At 34.7% G+C, this 25,528-nt stretch overlaps 1 protein-coding gene across 1 annotated transcript in view; it reads right to left on the bottom strand.

Moving 5' to 3' along the window:
• Positions 1-25,528, bottom strand: part of LOC139888406 (uncharacterized) — a 62,039-nt gene that overhangs the window by 2,741 nt on the left and 33,770 nt on the right. The window contains exons 2-5 of the mRNA XM_071871415.1: positions 21,010-22,724; positions 19,518-19,574; positions 19,307-19,360; positions 19,083-19,188 (exon numbers count right to left, since the gene is read on the bottom strand). Coding sequence (XP_071727516.1) covers positions 19,083-19,188; positions 19,307-19,360; positions 19,518-19,574; positions 21,010-22,724 — 1,932 coding nt within the window. The remainder of the gene's footprint in view (positions 1-19,082; positions 19,189-19,306; positions 19,361-19,517; positions 19,575-21,009; positions 22,725-25,528) is intronic.

The following is a 25,528-nucleotide window of genomic DNA, read 5'->3' as shown; positions in this document are numbered from 1 at the left end:
GTTCCGACTAGTCAAACATATCTCCCAACAATCCGTCTCCCTAGAATCTATCAAGTATGCAACAGTCAACCTGTAAGGAAGAAGGGAAGAGGATGGGGTTAGCACGAAGCTAAGTGAGTGCAACTAACTTCAGCTAATAGCATGCAGAACTGTTATACTAATCATGTCACATAGTCTAACACATAAACATCACCCAAGTGCCGTCTACAGAGACTCTGGCGGCTCGGCCAAACCATACAGAACTGTTATACTAATCATGTCACATAGTCTACATTCATGTATATATTCTTATATATATATATATATATATATATATATATATATATATATATATATATATATATATATATATATATATATATATATATATATATAATAAGTCCAAATGAACGGGTCGCAACCAACAACTAAGTTCACTACAAAATATGTATTCATGACAAAATCGCAATTAAACAATTAAAGACCATAACAAAACCCCCAAATTGGTCATGGGTCCAAATGGGCGATATAAGCAACTAAAACCTACATAAATAATCGAAATTAGTCGGGGTCCAAACGGGTCAACGAACCAAGCATTTCTCCAAGAGTCCACATATACCAAACACTACCCAAATTAACTTACAAAAATTGGGTCATGGACTAAAAATGACAAAACCGATACAAACATAATTAATTCAAACGGGTCGGGGTCAAAACAATCAAGTTAAACCGTCTCGTGCACCAAAAATCGACAAACACCGCCAACGACCGCCAACCACCACCACTGGCCGATAGCAGCGGTGGTGACAGCCACCCCAAAATAGTAGCAGCAGCTACGGCTGCTGCCTTCCATATGGTGACCCCCAGTTTTTGTTATTTCTTGCATTTTTAAGTAATAATCAAACCCACAATTGTTTACTAGCAATTATCTAACTTAAATCTAACATTTATCAAGCAATTTCATCACTAAAAAATCAAGATTCAAGCACCCATTTTATCAATTAAAAACAACTAGCAAAACCTTAAGTAAACAAGAATTTAGTACAAATTATGAACAATCCTTGAAGCTAGACGTTAAAGGAAGCAAGAATCCCAATTTTAGTTCATGAAATCATCATCTTCTTCATTAATAAAAAACTAGGGTTTGATGGTGGTGGTGGGTAGGTGCGTGCGTGAGAGAGGGAGGAAGAAGGAGAGGGAAGAACAAACTCACTAATCTACTCTTCCATTTCATCTTTCATGTTCATTAAGTTAATTTAGGGCTTTGTATGTGTGTATGTGTGAGCATCGATATGTATGAATCAAGGGAGAAAGGAAGAACAAAAATGAAAACCATGTACTGCACTAATTAAAACCACGCATGTCATTTTATTTATTTAAGTGGGTTTTAAACCCATACCCGATAAAACACGGGTATTTACCAGTTTATTAAAACGCAACGCACCTCTTAAATAACCCAAACGGGGTCTAAAATTAATAAATAAATTATTTTCATGTCCCATCATAAAACGCACCCGCTGGAATAATAATTAAATATGCGCAATTTAAAAATAATTATCATATTTTATTTTACTTTAAAATATTTAAAGGGTAAAAAGTAAATTCATATTTTATAGCATAACAGTTCATATAACAAACAATTCACAAAAGCATGACACAATATCACAAAGGTCATATCTATGAAGTCTCACAGAACATGGCCGTCAGTCTATGGGAATAAAATCCCGATAGTGGCAAGGGTAGATCCAGACACAGTTGTCGTAACTGGATCCATCAACTGTCATCTACTTCTATCTTACAGGAATAATCAATCAATCGCAAATAGAAACACTAATCATCACAGATTATCATTACAACAAACACAAAATTCATCAAAGATAGGAACACAATCTACAGGTAAAATAATAATAATAATTACAGTAATGTAACAAGTATGTACCTTTATGAATAAGAAGACATCTTCTGTATCTATCAACACCTTGATCGCACCCGCACCTTTGACCCTCTATTATTATGCAACTGAAGCCTCAACCTTGAAGCCATGGTAACTGATACTCGTCAAGTCCTTAATCCCACTCAGTATGAAACCCGTCCACCGAAGTTTTGTCAACGTTGAGGGTCAATGGGGCATCAGCAGGGTGGAATCGATCTTCGTACCTGTCTTATCACAACTTCTCACACACAAAAGCTTAGTAGATAATCTATTAGCTTCTATCAACTAACACATCGAACCCTACTTCATTCACTTAACCCATCCCTGAGATATGTTTGACTCAACTCATGGTTTGGGAACATGTCACTTTCGTGCGCATGTTGCCAAACCTACGCTCTGATACCAAGTTTTAACACCCCATATATTTTATTTAAAATACAACGGAAGGCCTATTTACAGATACATAATATAAACATGTATATCTATATAAAATCCCATTAATAATAAACACGTTAATAAATAAATGACCGGGTGTTATACTAAACATTAATACAACTTTAATAGAAAAGACGCGACATCAGAGTTTCGACTAGTCAAACATATCTCCCAACAATCTGTCTCCCTGGAATCTATCAGGTATGCAACAGTCAACCTGTAGGGAAGAAGGGAAGAGGAGGGGGTTAGCACGAAGCTAAGTGAGTGCAACTAACTTCAGGTAATAGCATACAGAACTGTTATACTAATCATGTCACATAGTCTAACACATAAACATCATCCAAGTGCCGTCTACAGAGACTCTGGCGGTTTGGCCAAACCACTAACCACCAGTTGATCGGACTGGGGCTTACCAGAAGTTCCTCCACCACCATGTTGTATATATATAATCTACACGCGACGGATACGTCATTCTCACATATATGCACCACGATTTTCTAGGCTACCACATGAGGAAACCAACCTGCAGGTTGATCTCTCCTACCGAGGCTACCACACAATAGGGACGCACTGGGCTCCAGCAGACAAGCATCAACTAACATGCAGTCATCATAACATACTAACTAACGGTAACATTAAGCATATCTAACAAGCATGACAATCATAATATAACATACTACTCTATACTATATACTCCAATTAGTCCCACTCACCGATACCGGCATCACTCGGTAGTCTAATGTCACCGAGTCTTCTCCTTGTCCGTATCACCTGAGAACAATACCCATAAGTTAGTAAATCGTATCCCAATTACTAACAATATCACAATCACTGTATATATATACACAACACTTCATACATACACACACACACACACACACACACACACACACATATATATATATATATATATATATATATATATATATATATATATATATATATATATATATATATATATATATATATACACACACATATCTACATGTACATAAATATATATACACGCACTTGCGAATCAACTCGCTCGTCAAACAAATGGTCAACGTCAAACGGGTGATTACACATTTATGCATATACGTATATTCTTCTTGTATACATATACATATATATAAACTTGCATATATATCAATATATATATACACTAAAATATATACACACATGTATATATATTCTTATATATATACTCATATATGCACGCACATGTCTATATATATATACACACACACTACGTCCGAATGAGCGAGTCTCACTAATTACACAAAGCACACTATAATTGACACATCTCACAATCCCACAATTTATCATACTGAACTATTAAAAACTCAAGTCAATACCACAAGCGAGTCAAAGTTAAACGGACAATCGAACTTATATATATACTCCTATATATATTTATATATATTCTTGCATATATATATATATATATATATATATATATATATATATATATATATATATATATATATATATATATATATATATAAAATAAGTCCAAATGAACGGGTCGCAACCAACAACTAAGTTACTACAAATTATGTATTCATGACAAAATCTCAATTAAACAATTAAAGACCATAACAAAACCCCCAAATTGGTCATGGGTCCAAATGGGCGATATAAGCAACTAAAACCTACATAAATAATCGAAATGAGTCGGGGTCCAAACGGGTCAACGAACCAAGCATTTCTCCAAGAGTCCACATATACCAAACACTACCCAAATTAACTTACAAAAATTGGGTCATGGACTAAAAATGACAAAACCGATACAAACATAATTAATTCAAACGGGTCGGGGTCAAAACAATCAAGTTAAACCGTCTCGTGCACCAAAAATCGACAAACACCGCCAACGACCGCCAACCACCACCACTGGCCGATAGCAGCGGTGGCGACAGCCACCCCAAAATAGTAGCAGCAGCTACGGCTGCTGCCGTCCATATGGTGACCCCCAATTTTTGTTATTTCTTGCATTTTCAAGTAATAATCAAACCCACATTTGTTTACTAGCAATTATCTAACTTAAATCTAACATTTATCAAGCAATTTCATCACTAAAAAAAATCAAGATTCAAGCACTCATTTTATCAATTAAAAACAACTAGCAAAACCTTAAGTAAACAAGAATTTAGTACAAATTATGAACAAACCTTGAAGCTAGATGTTAAAGGAAGCAAGAATCCCAATTTTAGTTCATGAAATCATCATCTTCTTCATCAATAAAAAACTAGGGTTTCATGGTGGTGGTGGGTAGGTGCGTACGTGAGAGAGGGAGGAAGAAGGAGAGGGAAGAACAAACTCACTAATCTACTCTTCCATTTCATCTTTCATGTTCATCAAGTTAATTTAGGGCTTTGTATGTGTGTATGTATGAGCATCGATATGTATGAATCAAGGGAGAAAGGAAGAACAAAAATGAAAACCATGTACTGCACTAATTAAAACCACGCATGTCATTTTATTTATTTAAGTGTTAAACCCATACACGATAAAACACGGGTATTTACCAGTTTACTAAAACGCAACGCACCTCTTAAATAACCCAAACGGGGTCCAAAATTAATAAATAAATTATTATCGTGTCCCATCATAAAACGCACCCGCTGGAATAATAATTAAATATGCGCAATTTAAAAATAATTATCATATTTTATTTTACTTTAAAATATTTAAAGGGTAAAAAGTAAATTCATCTAAGCCCGGTTTGAGGATGTACAATATATATATATATATATATGTATATATATATATATATATATATATATATATATATATATATATATATATATATATTACGTATTAGTTAAGTAGGTAGGTATAAAACAAAAAAACGCAACACAAAAAATATTCAACAACTATATTATAAACAGATAAGCGTAAAAGTACTCACAAAAATATAATAAAACATTAAGTTAAGTCCAGAATACGAAACCTTGTAATTCTCGTCAAACTGTTGAGTCACGTGACGACCCTAGGTTATACCTACACTATCTAGTCATTAGATAACTGTGAGTACAAGCCCATGCCTAGCTCTTATAAATATTAATACCTTTAAATGTACTCATGCGACAGGTCTCGCTCTCTGAAAAGCTGAAAGGCACAGCTCTTCAAAATACCAAAGAGACGCAACCGGGACCGACCGTCGCGAGTAAAACCCAGGAGACCATCTAGTTTACCCCGCCATCCACCGTCCATCAATTCATCAATTCTGCGGGATAAAAAGACATGATGAATCCAAGCGCATCAGGTCATGCTTTTTGAACTTTTTTTTATTGAACCAAGAGAATATTGAAATCATCATGATAGTACAAATTACCATCATCGTCACATTTTTCTTTTAATATTATTATTATTAATCGTATTATTAGTAGTAGTATTATTATTATTATTATTAGGTATTATACATAAAATACTACGACGAGGTTATGTTCAAATAATTTCAAAATGATTTTTCGAGCTGGATAGAGCTAAGGAAATTATGGGTTATAGCTAAGGAGGTTATGGGTATTGTTCGGGGATATTGCTCGCGAGGTCAAACTAGTGTTTATCATCTCTGTTGCGTCTACGTACTTTCCTGCAATATTGAATCTCAATATTGATACGTGAGCATTCATATCTTATCTTTTATATATTAATAGTGTATCCCTGACTAGTGCTCGAGTATATATGATTATGCATGTTTGAATGTATTATATAATTTTTGATAAATCATGAATTTAATACATATGCTACTGAGATAACGTATATGATATGCATGTCGTTTAAAAGCTGGCGAAAAATTAATAACTTTTTATTTAGAAGTCGTGTGGTTTCGATGAACGGATTAAAAGATATGACCAATTGAATTATCATTAATTTTCATATTATTATTAAAAATGATTACAATCATCATTATTATTATTATCTAATTATTATTATTATTATTATTATTATTATTATTATTATTATTATTATTATTATTATTATTATTATTATTATTATTATCATTATTGTTATTAATATAAGTATTATCATTAAAAATTGTTATTGCTATTATTATTACTATCATTACTATTATTAAAGTTATTATTAATAATATCGTTGTTATTATTATTATTATTATCATCATCATCATCATTATTATTATTATTATTATTATTATTATTATGATTATTATTATTATTATTATTATTATTATTAAGATTAATATTATTATTATTATTATTATTATTATTATTATTATTATTATTATTATTATTATTATTATTATTATTATTAGTATTATCATTAATATTATTATAATATTTATTATCATTATCATTAAAACTAATATTAGTATCATCTAATTATTATAATTGCTAGTATTATTATCATTATTATGAATGGGATTTAAAAGTGGACTAAAATCTATTAAATAAATCGATTAGGAAATAACGAGTATAAGTATCATGATGAAATTAAAATATTTTATGATATTGATTTAGATAAAAATATCGTTTTCATTATTTTTATCAATATTATTATTAAAAGTATCATTAATATTAAAACTATCATTTTCATTAAAATTATCATTTATCATTATTACTATCATTTTATATTATTATTAAAAATTATCATTTTTAAAATTATTATTGTTATATAAAAATATTATTATTTAAAAAGTATCGTTATTATTAAAATTATCATGATTAGAATTATCATTTTATCATAATTGTTATCATTATTAGTAAATATAAATATTTTTATTATTATTAGTAGAATAATAATAATTATTATTATTACAAAATAATACAACTTTTATTTATTATTATTTTGATCAATATTATCTTATCAAAAAAATATGTAATACAAAGATATTTTTACCACATGTAATATAATAATACATACCACTATATTTTTATGATATTAAGTGAACTATATAAACTATATTACTTAAGATATATAAAAGCATATTTTTATCATATATAAAATTTTAATATAAATTTTTATTTATTAATAAATAACTTGTATTATTTACTTTAATAACATCTGATAAATATATTTAAATATAAAACGACTATTTAAGTTATATAATAAACATGTATTGATTTTTAAAGTCATTTTAGTCAAATTGACTTTTGTTGACTTTTGCATGATAATCTCGAGCATTAGGATTGTGATACACTACCACTTGACCTAAATTGTTAGACAGATATTAACCAACATATAATATATATATATATATATATATATATATATATATATATATATATATATATATATATATATATATATATATATATATATACTTAATGTAGGTTCGTGAATCCGAGGCCAACCTTGCATTTGTCAATGCAGTCATATGTATTTTTACTACGAAATACAGTATTGTGAGTTTCATTTGTTCCTTTTTTAAATGCTTTTGCAATATATATTTTTGGGACTGAGAATACATGCGCTGCTTTTATAAATGTTTTACGAAATAGACACAAGTAATCAAAATTACATTCTATTGTTGGATTATTAAACCGAATATCGCCCCTTCAAGTCTGGTAACCTAAGAATTAGGGAAATGACCCCTAATTGACGCGAATCCTAAAGATAGATCTATCGGGCCCAACGAGTGAAATGTCCCGTTCTTATTGATTAAAAACGTTCCATATTAATTGATTTCGTTGCGAGGTTTTGACCTCTATATGAGACGTTTTTCAAAGACTGCATTCATTTTTAAAACAAACCATAACTTTTATTTCATAGATAAAGGTTTTAAAAAGCTTTACGTAGATTATCAAATAATGATAATCTAAAATATCCTGTTTACACACGACCATTACATAATGGTTTACAATACAAATATGTTACAACAAAATAAGTTTCTTGAATGCAGTTTTTACACAATATCATACAAGCATGGACTCCAAATCTCGTCCTTATTTAAGTATGCGACAGCAGAAGCTCTTAATAATCACCTGAGAATAAACATGCTTAAAACGTCAACAAAAATGTTGGTGAGTTATAGGTTTAACCTATATATATATCAAATCATAATAATAGACCACAAGATTTCATATTTCAATACACATCCCATACATAGAGATAAAAATCATTCATATGGTGAACACCTGATAACCGACATTAACAAGATGCATATATAAGAATATCCCCATCATTCCGGGACACCCTTCGGATATGATATAAATTTTAAAGTACTAAAGCATCCGGTACTTTGGATGGGGTTTGTTAGGCCCAATAGATCTATCTTTAGGATTCGCGTCAATTAGGGTGTCTGTTCCCTAATTCTTAGATTACCAGACTTAATAAAAAGGGGCATATTCGATTTCGATAATTCAACCATAGAATGTAGTTTCACGTACTTGTGTCTATTTTGTAAATCATTTATAAAACCTGCATGTATTCTCATCCCAAAAATATTAGATTTTAAAAGTGGGACTATAACTCACTTTCACAGATTTTTACTTCGTCGGGAAGTAAGACTTGGCCACTGGTTGATTCACGAACCTATAACAATATATACATATATATCAAAGTATGTTCAAAATATATTTACAACTTTTAATATATTTTGATGTTTTAAGTTTATTAAGTCAGCTGTCCTCGTTAGTAACCTACAACTAGTTGTCCACAGTTAGATGTACAGAAATAAATCGATAAATATTATCTTGAATCAATCCACGACCCAGTGTATACGTATCTCAGTATTGATCACAACTCAAACTATATATATTTTGGAATCAACCTCAACCCTGTATAGCTAACTCCAACATTCACATATAGAGTGTCTATGGTTGTTCCGAAATATATATAGATGTGTCGACATGATAGGTCGAAACATTGTATACGTGTCTACGGTATCTCAAGATTACATAATATACAATACAAGTTGATTAAGTTATGGTTGGAATAGATTTGTTACCAATTTTCACGTAGCTAAAAAGAGAAAAATTATCCAATCTTGTTTTACCCATAACTTCTTCATTTTAAATCCGTTTTGAGTGAATCAAATTGCTATGGTTTCATATTGAACTCTATTTTATGAATCTAAACAGAAAAAGTATAGGTTTATAGTCGGAAAAATAAGTTACAAGTCGTTTTTGTAAAGGTAGTCATTTCAGTCGAAAGAACGACGTCTAGATGACCATTTTAGAAAACATACTTCCACTTTGAGTTTAACCATAATTTTTGGATATAGTTTCATGTTCATAATAAAAATTATTTTCTCAGAATAACAACTTTTAAATCAAAGTTTATCATAGTTTTTAATTAACTAACCCAAAACAGCCCGCGGTGTTACTCTGACGGCGTAAATCCGGTTTTACGGTGTTTTTCGTGTTTCCAGGTTTTAAATCATTAAGTTAGCATATCATATAGATATAGAACATGTGTTTAGTTGATTTTAAAAGTCAAGTTAGAAGGATTAACTTTTGTTTGCGAACAAGTTTAGAATTAACTAAACTATGTTCTAGTGATTACAAGTTTAAACCTTTGAATAAGATAGCTTTATATGTATGAATCGAATGATGTTATGAACATCATTACTACCTTAAGTTCCTTGGATAAACCTACTGGAAAAGAGAAAAATGGATCTAGCTTCAACGGATCCTTGGATGGCTCGAAGTTCTTGAAGCAGAATCATGACACGAAAACAAGTTCAAGTAAGATCATCACTTGAAATAAGATTGTTATAGTTATAGAAATTGAACCAAAGTTTGAATATGATTATTACCTTGTATTGGAATGATAACCTAATGTAAGAAACAAATATTTCTTGAGGTTGGATGATCACCTTACAAGATTGGAAGTGAGCTAGCAAACTTGAAAGTATTCTTGATTTTATGTAACTAGAACTTGTAGAATATATGAAGAACACTTAGAACTTGAAGATAGAACTTGAGATAGATCAATTATATGAAGAAAATTGAAGAATGAAAGTGTTTGTAGGTGTTTTTGGTCGTTGGTGTGTGGATTAGATATAAAGGATATGTAATTTTGTTTTCATGTAAATAAGTCATGAATGATTACTCATATTTTTGTAATTTTATGAGATATTTCATGCTAGTTGCCAAATGATGGTTCACACATGTGTTAGGTGACTCACATGGGCTGCTAAGAGCTGATCATTGGAGTGTATATACCAATATTACATACATCTAAAAGCTGTGTATTGTACGAGTACGAATACGGGTGCATACGAGTAGAATTGTTGATGAAAATGAACGAGGATGTAATTGTAAGCATTTTTGTTAAGTAGAAGTATTTTGATAAGCGTATTGAAGTCTTTCAAAAGTGTATAAATACATATTAAAACACTACATGTATATACATTTTAACTGAGTCGTTAAGTCATCGTTAGTCGTTACATGTAAGTGTTGTTTTGAAACCTTTAGGTTAACGATCTTGTTAAATGTTGTTAACCCAATGTTTATATTATCAAATGAGATTTTAAATTATTATATTATCATGAAATTATCATGTATGAATATCTCTTAATATGATATATATACATTAAATGTCTTTACAACGATAATCGTTACATATATGTCTCGTTTAAAAATCATTAAGTTAGTAGTCTTGTTTTAACATATGTAGTTCATTGTTAATATACTTAATGATATGTTTACTTATCATAGTATCATGTTAACAATATATATATCCATATATATATGTCATCATATAGTTTTTACAAGTTTTAACGTTCGTGAATCACCGGTCAACTTGGGTGGTCAATTGTCTATATGAAACATATTTCAATTAATCAAGTCTTAACAAATTTGATTGCTTAACATGTTGGAAACATTTAATCATGTAAATATCAATCTCAATTAATATATATAAACATGGAAAAGTTCGGGTCACTACAGTACCTACCCGTTAAATAAATTTCGTCCCGAAATTTTAAGCTGTTGAAGGTGTTGACGAATCTTCTGGAAATAGATGCGGGTATTTCTTATTCATCTGATCTTCACGCTCCCAGGTGAACTCGGGTCCTCTACGACCATTCCATCGAACCTTAACAATTGGTATCTTGTTTTGCTTAAGTCTTTTAACCTCACGATCCATTATTTCGACAGGTTCTTCGATGAATTGAAGTTTTTCGTTGATTTGGATTTCATCTAACGGAATAGTGAGATCTTCTTTAGCAAAACATTTCTTCAAATTCGAGACGTGGAAAGTGTTATGTACAGCCGCGAGTTGTTGAGGTAACTCAAGTCGGTAAGCTACTGGTCCGACACGATCAATAATCTTGAATGGTCCAATATACCTTGGATTTAATTTCCCTCGTTTACCAAATCGAACAACGCCTTTCCAAGGTGCAACTTTAAGCATGACCATCTCTCCAATTTCAAATTCTATATCTTTTCTTTTAATGTCAGCGTAGCTCTTTTGTCGACTTTGGGCGGTTTTCAACCGTTGAATTTGGATGATCTTCTCGGTAGTTTCTTGTATAATCTCCGGACCCATAATCTGTCTATCCCCCACTTCACTCCAACAAATCAGAGACCTGCACTTTCTACCATAAAGTGCTTCAAACGGCGCCATCTCAATGCTTGAATGGTAGCTGTTGTTGTAGGAAAATTCTACTAACGGTAGATGTCGATCCCAACTGTTTCCGAAATCAATAACACATGCTCGTAGCATGTCTTCAAGCGTTTGTATCGTCCTTTCGCTCTGCCCATCAGTTTGTGGATGATAGGCAGTACTCATGTCTAGACGAGTTCCTAATGCTTGCTGTAATGTCTGCCAGAATCTTGAAATAAATCTACCATCCCTATCAGAGATAATAGAGATTGGTATTCTATGTCTGGAGACGACTTCCTTCAAATACTGTCGTGCTAACTTCTCCATCTTGTCATCTTCTCTTATTGGCAGAAAGTGTGCTGATTTGGTGAGACGATCAACTATTACCCAAATAGTATCAAAACCACTTGCAGTCCTTGGCAATTTAGTGATGAAATCCATGGTAATGTTTTCCCATTTCCATTCCGGGATTTCGGGTTGTTAAAGTAGACCTGATGGTTTCTGATGCTCAGCTTTGACCTTAGAACACGTCAAACATTCTCCTACGTATTTAGCAACATCGGCTTTCATACCCGGCCACCAAAAATGTTTCTTGAGATCCTTGTACATCTTCCCCGTTCCAGGATGTATTGAGTATCTGGTTTTATGAGCTTCTCTAAGTACCATTTCTCTCATATCTCCAAATTTTGGTACCCAAATCCTTTCAGCCTTATACCGGGTTCCGTCTTCCCGAATATTAAGATGCTTTTCTGATACTTTGGGTATTTCATCCTTTAAATTTCCCTCTTTTAAAACTCCTTGTTGCGCCTCCTTTATTTGAGTAGTAAGGTTATTATGAATCATTATATTCATAGATTTTACTCGAATGGGTTCTCTGTCCTTCCTGCTCAAGGCATTGGCTACCACATTTGCCTTCCCCGGGTGGTAACGAATCTCAAAGTCGTAATCATTCAACAATTCAATCCACCTACGCTGCCTCATATTCAGTTGTTTCTGATTAAATATGTGTTGAAGACTTTTGTGGTCGGTATATATAATACTTTTGACCACATATAAGTAGTGCCTCCAAGTCTTTAATGCAAAAACAACCGCGCCTAATTCCAAATCATGCATCGTATAATTTTGTTCGTGAATCTTCAATTGTCTAGACGCATAAGCAATCAACTTCGTTCATTGCGTTAATACACAACCGAGACCTTGCTTTGATGCGTCACAATAAATCACAAAATCATCATTCCCTTCAGGCAATGACAATATAGGTGGCGTAGTTAGCTTTTTCTTCAATAACTGAAACGCTTTCTCTTGTTCATCATTCCATTCAAATTTCTTCCCTTTATGCGTTAATGCAGTCAAGGGTTTTGCTATTCTGGAAAAGTCTTGGATGAACCTTCTGTAGTAACCAGCTAGTCCTAAAAACTGGCGTATGTGTTTCGGAGTTTTCGGGGTTTCCCACTTTTCAACAGTTTCTATCTTTGCCGGATCCACCTTAATACCTTCTTTGTTCACTATGTGACCGAGGAATTGAACTTCTTCCAACCAAAATGCACACTTTGAAAACTTAGCGTACAATTCTTCCTTCCTCAATACTTCTAACACCTTTCTCAAATGTTCACCGTGTTCTTGGTCATTCTTTGAGTAAATAAGTATGTCATCAATGAAAACAATGACAAACTTGTCAAGGTATGGTCCACACACTCGGTTCATAAGGTCCATGAACACAGCTGGTGCATTAGTTAAACCAAACGGCATGACCATAAACTCGTAATGACCGTAACGTGTTCTGAAAGCAGTCTTTGGAATATCATCTTCTTTCACCCGCATTTGATGATACCCGGAACGTAAGTCAATCTTTGAATAAACAGACGAGCCTTGTAGTTGATCAAATAAGTCGTCGATTCTCGGTAGTGGGTAGCTGTTCTTGATGGTAAGTTTTTTCAACTCTCGATAGTCGATACACAACCTGAATGTACCATCTTTCTTCTTGACAAACAAAACACGAGCTCCCCATGGTGATGTGCTTGGTCGAATGAAACCACGCTCTAAAAGTTCTTGTAATTGGCTTTGCAGTTCTTTCATCTCGCTGGGTGCGAGTCTGTAAGGAGCACGAGCTATTGGTGCAGCTCCTGGTACAAGATCTATTTGAAATTCAACGGATCGATGTGGGGGTAATCCCGGTAATTCTTTCGGAAATACATCGGGAAATTCTTTTGCAATGGGAACATCATTGATGCTCTTTTCTTCAGTTTGTACTTTCTCGACGTGTGCTAGAACAGCATAGCAACCTTTTCTTATTAGTTTTTGTGCCTTCAAATTACTAATAAGATGTAGCTTCGTGTTGCCCTTTTCTCCGTACACCATTAAGGGTTTTCCTTTTTCTCGTATAATGCGAATTGCATTTTTGTAACAAACGATCTCTGCTTTCACTTCTTTCATCCAGTCCATACCGATTATCACATCAAAACTCCCTAACTCTACTGGTATCAAATCAATTTTAAATGTTTCGCTAACCAGTTTAATTTCTCGATTCCGACATATATTATCTGCTGAAATTAATTTACCATTTGCTAATTCGAGTAAAAATTTACTATCCAAAGGCGTCAATGGATAACTTAATTTAGCACAAAAATCTCTACTCATATAGCTTCTATCCGCACCCGAATCAAATAAAACGTAAGCAGATTTATTGTCAATAAGAAACGTACCCGTAACAAGTTTCGGGTCTTCCTGTGCCTCTGCCGCATTAATATTGAAAACTCTTCCGCGGCCTTGTCCATTCGTGTTCTCCTGGTTCGGGCAATTTCTAATAATGTGGCCCGGTTTTCCACATTTATAACAAACTACATTGGCATAACTTGCTCCGACAATACTTGCTCCGCCATTACTCGTTCCGACACCATTTGTTCCTTTCGTTCTATAAACCCCTGGTCCGTAGACCTCACACTTCGTCGCGCTATGACCATTTCTTTTACACTTGTTGCAAAATTTGGTGCAGAACCCCTAGTGATACTTTTCACACCTTTGGCATAGCTGCTTCTGATTGTTGTTGTTGTTGCGGTTATTATTGTTGTTGGGATGATTATTGTAGTAGTAGTTGTTGTTGTTGTTGTTGTTGTTGTTGTTGTTGTTGGGTCGTTTGTTGTAGTTGCAATTGATTTTGCGATTGTTGGGATAATTGTTGCGATTATTGTTGTAATTGCTGTTGTTGTTGTATTGGTGATTCTTATCACCGTTTTCCTCCCACTTTCTTTTGACTTGCTTCACATTGGCCTCTTCAGTAGTCTGTTCTTTAATTCTTTCTTCAATCTGGTTCACTAGTTTGTGAGCCATTCTACATGCCTGTTGTATGGAGGCGGGCTCGTGTGAACTTATATCTTCTTGGATTCTTTCCGGTAATCCTTTCACAAACGCGTCGATCTTCTCTTCCTCATCTTCGAATGCTCCCGGACACAATAGGCACAATTCTGTGAATCGTCTTTCGTACGTGGTAATATCAAATCCTTGGGTTCGTAACCCTCTAAGTTCTGTCTTGAGCTTATTGACCTCGGTTCTGGGACGGTACTTCTCGTTCATCAAGTGCTTGAATGCTGACCACGGTAGTGCGTACGCATCGTCTTGTCCCACTTGCTCTAGATAGGTATTCCACCATGTTAACGCAGAACCTGTGAAGGTATGCGTAGCGTACTTCACTTTGTCCTCTTCAGTACACTTACTTATGGCAAACACCGATTCGACCTTCTCGGTCCACCGTTTCAATCCGATCGGTCCTTCGGTTCCATCAAATTCTAAAGGTTTGCAGGCAGTGAATTCTTTGTAGGTGCATCCTACACGATTTCCTGTACTGCTAGATCCAAGGTTATTGTTGGTATGTAGCGCAGCCTGTACTGCGGCTATGTTTGAAGCTAGAAAAGTACGGAATTCCTCTTCATTCATATTCACGGTGTGTCGAGTAGTCGGTGCCATTTCCTTCAAAATAGTCAAATGGAACAAGTTAATCATACAGAATATTAAGAGTAGTTAATAGTATTTCGTAGCATAATATGAACTCATTTATAAAAGCTTTTTCTTCATATTAGCGTTTTATAAGTTTAAATTCGGGTAGTACCTACCCGTTAAGTTCATACTTAGTAGCTAATATACAATTCAACTACTACAATTCTATATGAAAAACTGATTATAATAATATTTCGCGTTCAAACTTTTACACAATATTTTACAAACTTACAATACCGCTTATTTTACATATAGCATGAAATATAGCACACAATAAATTTGATACAAGATGGTTGTGAAGATAATTCTAGCTAGTACACAAGTCGTTCAGCAAAGGTAATAAAGACACATAATTCATACGTCCAGAAACAAGTCATGCATTCTGGTTTTACTAGGATTATTTCCCATCCTTGGTCTTGTGGAACATAACCGTTATGGCCGTTGATTAGACAGCGTGTTGTAACGTCGTCAAAGGGACGAGGGTTACGTAATGTCCAACAGTCCCGTAACAATCTAAAAACCTCATTTCTTACCCCAATTACCGACTCCGTCACTTGTGGAAACGTTTTGTTTAATAGTTGTAGCCCGATGTTCTTGTTCTCACTTTGGTGAGAAGCGAACATTACTAATCCGTAAGCATAACATGCTTCTTTATGTTGCATGTTAGCCGCTTTTTCTAAATCACGAAGTCCAATATTCGGATATATTGAGTCAAAATAATTTCTTAACCCATTGCGTAAAATAGCATTTGGGTTCCCCGCAATATATGCGTCAAAGTAAACACATCGTAACTTATGGATTTCCCAATGTGATATCCCCCATCTTTCGAACGAAAGCCTTTTATAAACCAAGGCATTCTTGGAACGTTCTTCGAATGTCTTACAAACTGATCTCGCCTTAAATAGTTGTGCCGAAGAATTCTGACCGACTCTAGACAAGATTTCATCAATCATGCCTCCGGGTAGGTCTCTTAAAATATTGGGTTGTCTATCCATTTTGTGTTTTTATACTGTAAAATAGACAAGAGTTAGATTCATAAAAAAAATACTTATTAATACAAGCAATTTTTACATATATCATAAAGCATAAGCACACTATATTACATATATTACACTACACGAATACAACTATCTTATTCCGACTCGCTTGTTTGTTCTTCTTTGGTTTTGGTTCGTTTTGCCAAGTTTCTAGGGATATATGATGTTCCCCTAATACGAGCCGTCATTTTCCACATTGGTTTAGAAAAACCTGGTGGTTTAGAGGTTCCCGGGTCATTGTTACAACTTAAGGACTTCGGGGGTTGACGATACATATAAAGTTCATCGGGGTTGGAATTAGATTTCTCTATTTTTATGCCCTTTCCCTTATTATTTTCTTTTGCCTTTTTAAATTTAGTTGGGGTAATTTCTATAACATCATCGGAATTCTCGTCGGAATCCGATTCATCGGAGAATTGGTAATCCTCCCAATATTTTGCTTCCTTGGCGGAAACACCATTGACCATAATTAACCTTGGTCGGTTGGTTGAGGATTTTCTTTTACTTAACTGTTTTATTATTTCCCTCACCGGTTCTATTTCTTCATCCGGTTCCGATTCTTCTTCCGGTTCCGATTCTTCTTCCGGTTCCGACTCTTCTTCCGGTTCCTCTTCGGGAACTTGTGAATCAGTCCACGAATCATTCCAATTTACATTTGACTCTTCATTATTATTAGGTGAGTCAATGGGACTTGTTCTAGAGGTAGACATCTATCACATAATATCAAACGCGTTAAGAGATTAATATATCACATAATATTCACATGTTAAAAATATATAGTTTCCAACAAAATTTGTTAAGCAATCATTTTTCAAGTAAACACGGTCGAAGTCCAGACTCACTAATGCATCCTAACAAACTCGATAAGACACACTAATGCAAAATTCTGGTTCTCTAAGACCAACGCTCGGATACCAACTGAAATGTCCCGTTCTTATTGATTAAAAACGTTCCATATTAATTGATTTCGTTGCGAGGTTTTGACCTCTATATGAGACGTTTTTCAAAGACTGCATTCATTTTTAAAACAAACCATAACTTTTATTTCATAGATAAAGGTTTTAAAAAGCTTTACGTAGATTATCAAATAATGATAATCTAAAATATCCTGTTTACACACGACCATTACATAATGGTTTACAATACAAATATGTTACAACAAAATAAGTTTCTTGAATGCAGTTTTTACACAATATCATACAAGCATGGACTCCAAATCTCGTCCTTATTTAAGTATGCGACAGCGGAAGCTCTTAATAATCACCTGAGAATAAACATGCTTAAAACGTCAACAAAAATGTTGGTGAATTATAGGTTTAACCTATATATATATCAAATCATAATAATAGACCACAAGATTTCATATTTCAATACACATCCCATACATAGAGATAAAAATCATTCATATGGTGAACACCTGGTAACCGACATTAACAAGATGCATATATAAGAATATCCCCATCATTCCGGGACACCCTTCGGATATGATATAAATTTCAAAGTACTAAAGCATCCGGTACTTTGGATGGGGTTTGTTAGGCCCAATAGATCTATCTTTAGGATTCGCGTCAATTAGGGTGTCTGTTCCCTAATTCTTAGATTACCAGACTTAATAAAAAGGGGCATATTCGATTTCGATAATTCAACCATAGAATGTAGTTTCACGTACTTGTGTCTATTTTGTAAATCATTTATAAAACCTGCATGTATTCTCATCCCAAAAATATTAGATTTTAAAAGTGGGACTATAACTCACTTTCACAGATTTTTACTTCGTCGGGAAGTAAGACTTGGCCACTGGTTGATTCACGAACAACAACAACAACAACAACAACAACAATACCCAATCCCACACTTGTAGGGTATGGGGGAGGTGAGACGTAGACAATCCTACCTCTACCCTAGGACAAAGAGAAGTCATTTCACCACCCCGAGTGAAACACTCACAAGGGTAGAGAAAGTCCTCCCTCTCTATGTTCGACGGATAAAGAGATTGCTTGCAACGGACCTCCGGCCAAAAAAAAAAAAAAAAAAAAAAAAAAAAAAATTAAATGCCAACGCCATGAAAATGGTGGAACGAATTTCCATGGGTTTTAAAATGTTGCCTGGGATTCGATTTAGGCTCTAAGCGACAGTCAAGTCGCCAATAATTAGACGCTTGCTGATGGCTCCCGAAACAGCGCCGTAAAAAAGAAAAAAGAAAAACGTACCTTAGAGTGTACTGCGGAGCACAGGACGAATAAAGTAAAGCTGCATTAAATGAGAAATAAACATATATGTCCACATACAGATAAAAACACAACATAGCAAGCCATTCTATAAGAATTAACATACAAACATACATAAAACAGTATCTACCCAACAAGCATACATACGGGAAAACCAACATACGCATACATAGATATAAAACATACAAACATACGAATATACATACCAACATACGGATATACATACAAACATACGAATATACATACAACCAAACATATAACTATACATACATATAAACATACAACCATACATAAATACAAACATACATAAATACATAAATACAATCAAAGACAAGCAGAAAAGCAAAACAAGCGAACATACAAACAAACAAACATAAACCTGCGAACAAAGTTAAATACATACATACAAACACGAACATCCATACATACACATAGAAACCCACATGTCCAAACTTACACCATCGATGCATGGGTCTAGAGAGAGAGAAAAAAAAAAAAAAAAAAAAAAAAAAAGGTCGCACAAAAAAAAAAAAAAAATACATACAAAAAAAAAAAAAAAAAAAAAAAAAAAAAAACAACAAACCAGCAAACAGCAAAGAGCAGAGTGAAAGAAGATACCCACACAGACCCACAAAACCACAAACACACAAACAAAACCAAAAAACCTACTCGTCTATTCTAATTCTAGTCCTCCACGCAACCCTATCAGAGGTCATGTCCTCGGTCAATAAGAGCTCCTTAAAGTCTAGCTTTATCCTATCTTCCCACCTACGCGTAGGTCTACCCCTTCTTCTTACGCCGTCAACCGTAAGTGTCTCGACCCTCCTAACAGGGGCAGTAGGAGGTCGTCTTCTCACATGCCCAAACCATCGAAGTCGTTCTTCTCTAAGCTTGTCGATGATGCTTCTAACTTTCAGGTTCTCCCTAAAAACACTATTAGGAATCATATCTAACATGGTTTTACCACATGTCCACCTAAGCATCCTCATCTCTGCCACCTCCATCCTCCTCTCTTGTGCTTTCGTCATAGGCCAACACTCTGATCCGTATAACATGGCAGGTCTAATTGCCACCTTGAAGAATTTCCCTTTCAGCTTAAGGGGGATCTTCTTGTCGCATAAGACTCCAGTCGCTGCTCTCCACTTCACCCACCCTACCTTAATTCGGTGCGACACGTCTTCATCTATCCTCCCCGATTTGTGTAACACCGAGCCCAGGTATCTAAACGAAGTTTGTGGATGCAAGATCTGGTCTCCAATACAGATGTTCACTCCATCACTTTGTTCATCAACATTCCTATCAAAATCGCAACTAAGATATTCTGTCTTTTGTCTACTAATGTATAGACCGTTACTTTCTAAGGCCACCCTCCATTGCTCCAGCCTTCTATTAAGCTCCTCCTTAGAATCCGAAACGAGCACAATATCATCGGCAAAAATCAGGCACCAAGGGATGCATTCTTGTATCCCTCGAGAAAGTTCATCAATGATCAAAGCGAAAAGGAAAGGGCTAAGGGCCGATCCCTGGTGCAGGCCTACTTCTATTGGGAAAACTTCAGTATTTCCCACCGGTGTTCGAACACAAGACTTCGCCCCTTCGTACATATCTCTAATAACATTAATATACCTACTCGAGATACTTCTGCCCTTAAGGGTCTTCCAAATCAAGTTTCGTGGCACGCAATCGTAGGCCTTCTCTAAGTCTAAGAAGACCATCTCTAGGTTCTTTTGCTTTTCTCTATACTTCTCCATAAGGTTCCTAATAATATGGATTGCCTCTATCGAAGAGCGCTTTGGCATAAAACCAAATTGGTTCTCCGAAACATCGGTTTCGCGTCGAAGTCTAGTCTCAATCACTTTCTCCCAAAGCTTCATAGTATGACTAAGTAATTTTATGCCTCTATAGTTACCGCAACATTGAGCATCCCCCTTGTTCTTATAGATGGGAATAGTCTCACTCAGTCTCCATTCCATAGGCATTTTAGAGCTTCGAAACGTCTTGTTAAAAAGGCAAGTCAGCCATCTAACACCAGTGTCGCCCAGGCACCACCACGCCTCAATAGGGATCTGATCCGGTCCCACTGATTTATTTCTCCCCATCTTTCGTAGTGCCAATCTTACTTCCTCTTCGCTAATCCTCTCGCAATCTATGCTGTTATGGGATTGTTCTATATCAGCGTCTTGTAAGTCCTCGTGGCGCTCTGGTCTTCCCACTACGAAGAGAGATGAGAAATACTCTTCCCATCTTTTCCTAATTTCGTCTTCCTTAACTAAAGTTTGACCATCTTCATTTTTGATAAACTTGATGTTATCAAGATCCATGCGTCTTCGCTCCCTAGCTTTGGCTATCTTGTAAATATCATTAGCTCCCTCTTTGGAGTCAAGTTTCTTATACAGATCTTCATATGCATTTTCTTTTGCTAGGGCTACAGCCTTCTTAGCTTCTCTTTTGGCTTCTTTATATCTCTCTACAGCCCTAATTCTATCCGTCGGAGTCCCCTCCCCACCAGCGATGAGCTCCCTAAACCTTAGTTTCTTAAGCGCAACTTTGCTTTGAACCTCTTCACTGAACCACCATGATTCTCTAACAGCCCTATGGCCTCTACATGTACCTAGAGCCACACCTAGGGTTTCCTTGGCTACCTCTCTAATGGAGGACGCCAGACAATTCCACATCTGATCCGTGTCATCATTGGATATCATTTCTAATTCAGCATCCACTCTACCTATAACCGTAGTTTTAAAGGTCTCTGCCTTCTCTCCGTTCAACTTCTTCCACAAGATCTTAGGTTGGGCTTGTCTCACACTCTTGGTGGCCCGTCTCTGGAGAACCAAATCCATGACCAACAGTCTGTGCTGGGAGGAGCATGTCCAGGCAGTCAGGACCTTACAGTCTCCACAAGTCCTAAGATCCCCTTTGCGAATTAACAGGTAGTCAATCTGGGTACTATGACCTCCGCTATGAAAAGTTGCTAACTGAGCATCCCTCTTCTTGAAAAACGAATTCACAACTGCCAAGTCGTGGGCAACAGCAAATTCAAGAATAGAGAGTCCTTCCTCATTTCTAGCTCCGTACCCAAAACCCCCGTGGACTCCCGCATATCCCTCAACATCAGATCCTATATGGCCATTGAGATCTCCACCAATAAGTAAACTATGGTCCGAAGGGCACATCCTCACAACCGCGTCTAACGATTCCCAGAAGTGTCTCTTTTCAGCATCTCCACGGCCCGCATGGGGTGCGTAAGCGCAAATTACCGTGAAAGTCACCTCCTGAATAACCAACCTAACCGACATAATCCTGTCGCTCCGTCTACCTACATCCACAACATACTCGTTGTAGGGTGGGCCAATAATGATTCCAACCCCATTCCTAGCTACTCTCGATCCCGAGAACCACAACTTGTAGTCATTGATCCTAGCCGCCCCTCGACCTTTCCATCTAGTCTCTTGGACGCACAAAATGTCCACTTTGCATTCTCGTAAAGTCTCGACCAGTTCATACCGCTTGCCGGTCAAAGTTCCCACATTCCAACTACCTACTCTAATCCTACCCAACCTCGCTAACCTATTGCCGCTTCTAGGCCCAACCGACCTACCCGCCCCAGAACCAGAAGGACATGACCTTAAGAAATCATAAGAACGTCTAGTGTCTATCTTACCAAACTACGAGCAGCTAGTAGTAAAAAAGATAAAGTAATAATAACTATAAGCAAGTAGAAGAAATATAAATAAAAAACAGGGAGTAAATAACAACGAAATTACACCAACGAAAAACAGTAGGTAAATTATTATATTATATATATTATATATAGAATTATAAGTAACCTAACCAAAAATTTAGCTTATAACAAATTAGAAGGAAAAATACAACAATTATAATATGAAATAAAAGATGAGAAAAAAAGTTGTTATATATATTAATATAATACAGTAATAAACTATCAAAAAAGCACAAATAGCATCCCAATACACAATCTACGATTAAAAAGATATGAAATAATAAGTTATTAATTTAATACTTAATTATAAATATAAAAATGGATAAAATAACTATCTATCTTGATCAAAGTACCGGCCAGTCAACCAAAACAGTTTCCAAAAAATACTAACAAAGAGGCAATTACTTGCTAACAAGATTAAAATAATTATATGAACATGTGCAAATAAAATAAGCAGCAAAGCAAAGTTAAAAAAAACAGCAAATAGCAGGTAACTAGATAAGCGTAAGACAGAAGAGGTGGATGTAACCGGCCGACAGGATTTAAGATTTTCCGGCAGCGTGGCCGTCAGTCGTCTAGCAACCGCGGTCCGGGAAAAACTGCACCACAACGTAGATCTCTCCGTAGGCCGATTTGTAGGCGATGATGCAGTACTCGCCGTAAAATAGGCCGGAAAGCAAACACCAAATTTTGCAAGCAAAATTCCGGCGCGTTACTGGTCAATATTCAGTGAAACTTGGTGTACTAGGTTCGTGCCAGTAAGATGCGAATTTTGGAGTTGGTGGTGTATCACAATTTGAAGTAATTTAGATGGAATGGTTGATTCACGAACCTATAACAATATATACATATATATCAAAGTATCTTCAAAATATATTTACAACTTTTAATATATTTTGATGTTTTAAGTTTATTAAGTCAGCTGTCCTCGTTAGTAACCTACAACTAGTTGTCCACAGTTAGATGTACAGAAATAAATCGATAAATATTATCTTGAATCAATCCACGACCCAGTGTATACGTATCTCAGTATTGATCACAACTCAAACTATATATATTTTGGAATCAACCTCAACCCTGTATAGCTAACTCCAACATTCACATATAGAGTGTCTATGGTTGTTCCGAAATATATATAGATGTGTCGACATGATAGGTCGAAACATTGTATACGTGTCTATGGTATCTCAAGATTACATAATATACAATACAAGTTGATTAAGTTATGGTTGGAATAGATTTGTTACCAATTTTCACGTAGCTAAAAAGAGAAAAATTATCCAATCTTGTTTTACCCATAACTTCTTCATTTTAAATCCGTTTTGAGTGAATCAAATTGCTATGGTTTCATATTGAACTCTATTTTATGAATATAAACAGAAAAAGTATAGGTTTATAGTCGGAAAAATAAGTTACAAGTCATTTTTGTAAAGGTAGTCATTTCAGTCGAAAGAACGACGTCTAGATGACCATTTTAGAAAACATACTTCCACTTTGAGTTTAACCATAATTTTTGGATATAGTTTCATGTTCATAATAAAAATTATTTTCTCAGAATAACAACTTTTAAATCAAAGTTTATCATTGTTTTTAATTAACTAACCCAAAACAGCCCGCGGTGTTACTCTGACGGCGTAAATCCGGTTTTACGGTGTTTTTCGTGTTTCCAGGTTTTAAATCATTAAGTTAGCATATCATATAGATATAGAACATGTGTTTAGTTGATTTTAAAAGTCAAGTTAGAAGGATTAACTTTTGTTTGCGAACAAGTTTAGAATTAACTAAACTATGTTCTAGTGATTACAAGTTTAAACCTTTGAATAAGATAGCTTTATATGTATGAATCGAATGATGTTATGAACATCATTACTACCTTAAGTTCCTTGGATAAACCTACTGGAAAAGAGAAAAATGGATCTAGCTTCAACGGATCCTTGGATGGCTCGAAGTTCTTGAAGCAGAATCATGACACGAAAACAAGTTCAAGTAAGATCATCACTTGAAATAAGATTGTTATAGTTATAGAAATTGAACCAAATGTTTGAATATGATTATTACCTTGTATTAGAATGATAACCTACTGTAAGAAACAAATATTTCTTGAGGTTGGATGATCACCTTACAAGATTGGAAGTGAGCTAGCAAACTTGAAAGTATTCTTGATTTTATGTAACTAGAACTTGTAGAATATATGAAGAACACTTAGAACTTGAAGATAGAACTTGAGATAGATCAATTAGATGAAGAAAATTGAAGAATGAAAGTGTTTGTAGGTGTTTTTGGTCGTTGGTGTATGGATTAGATATAAAGGATATGTAATTTTGTTTTCATGTAAATAAGTCATGAATGATTACTCATATTTTTGTAATTTTATGAGATATTTCATGCTAGTTGCCAAATGATGGTTCCCACATGTGTTAGGTGACTCACATGGGCTGCTAAGAGCTGATCATTGGAGTGTATATACCAATAGTACATACATCTAAAAGCTGTGTATTGTACGAGTACGAATACGGGTGCATACGAGTAGAATTGTTGATGAAAATGAACGAGGATGTAATTGTAAGTATTTTTGTTAAGTAGAAGTATTTTGATAAGTGTATTGAAGTCTTTCAAAAGTGTATAAATACATATTAAAACACTACATGTATATACATTTTAACTGAGTCGTTAAGTCATCGTTAGTCGTTACATGTAAGTGTTGTTT

Source organism: Rutidosis leptorrhynchoides, chromosome 2 (assembly GCF_046630445.1).
Source record: "Rutidosis leptorrhynchoides isolate AG116_Rl617_1_P2 chromosome 2, CSIRO_AGI_Rlap_v1, whole genome shotgun sequence".
In the NCBI taxonomy this organism is placed as follows: Eukaryota; Viridiplantae; Streptophyta; class Magnoliopsida; order Asterales; family Asteraceae; genus Rutidosis; species Rutidosis leptorrhynchoides.
This window is presented reverse-complemented; position numbering and strand designations above follow the sequence as displayed.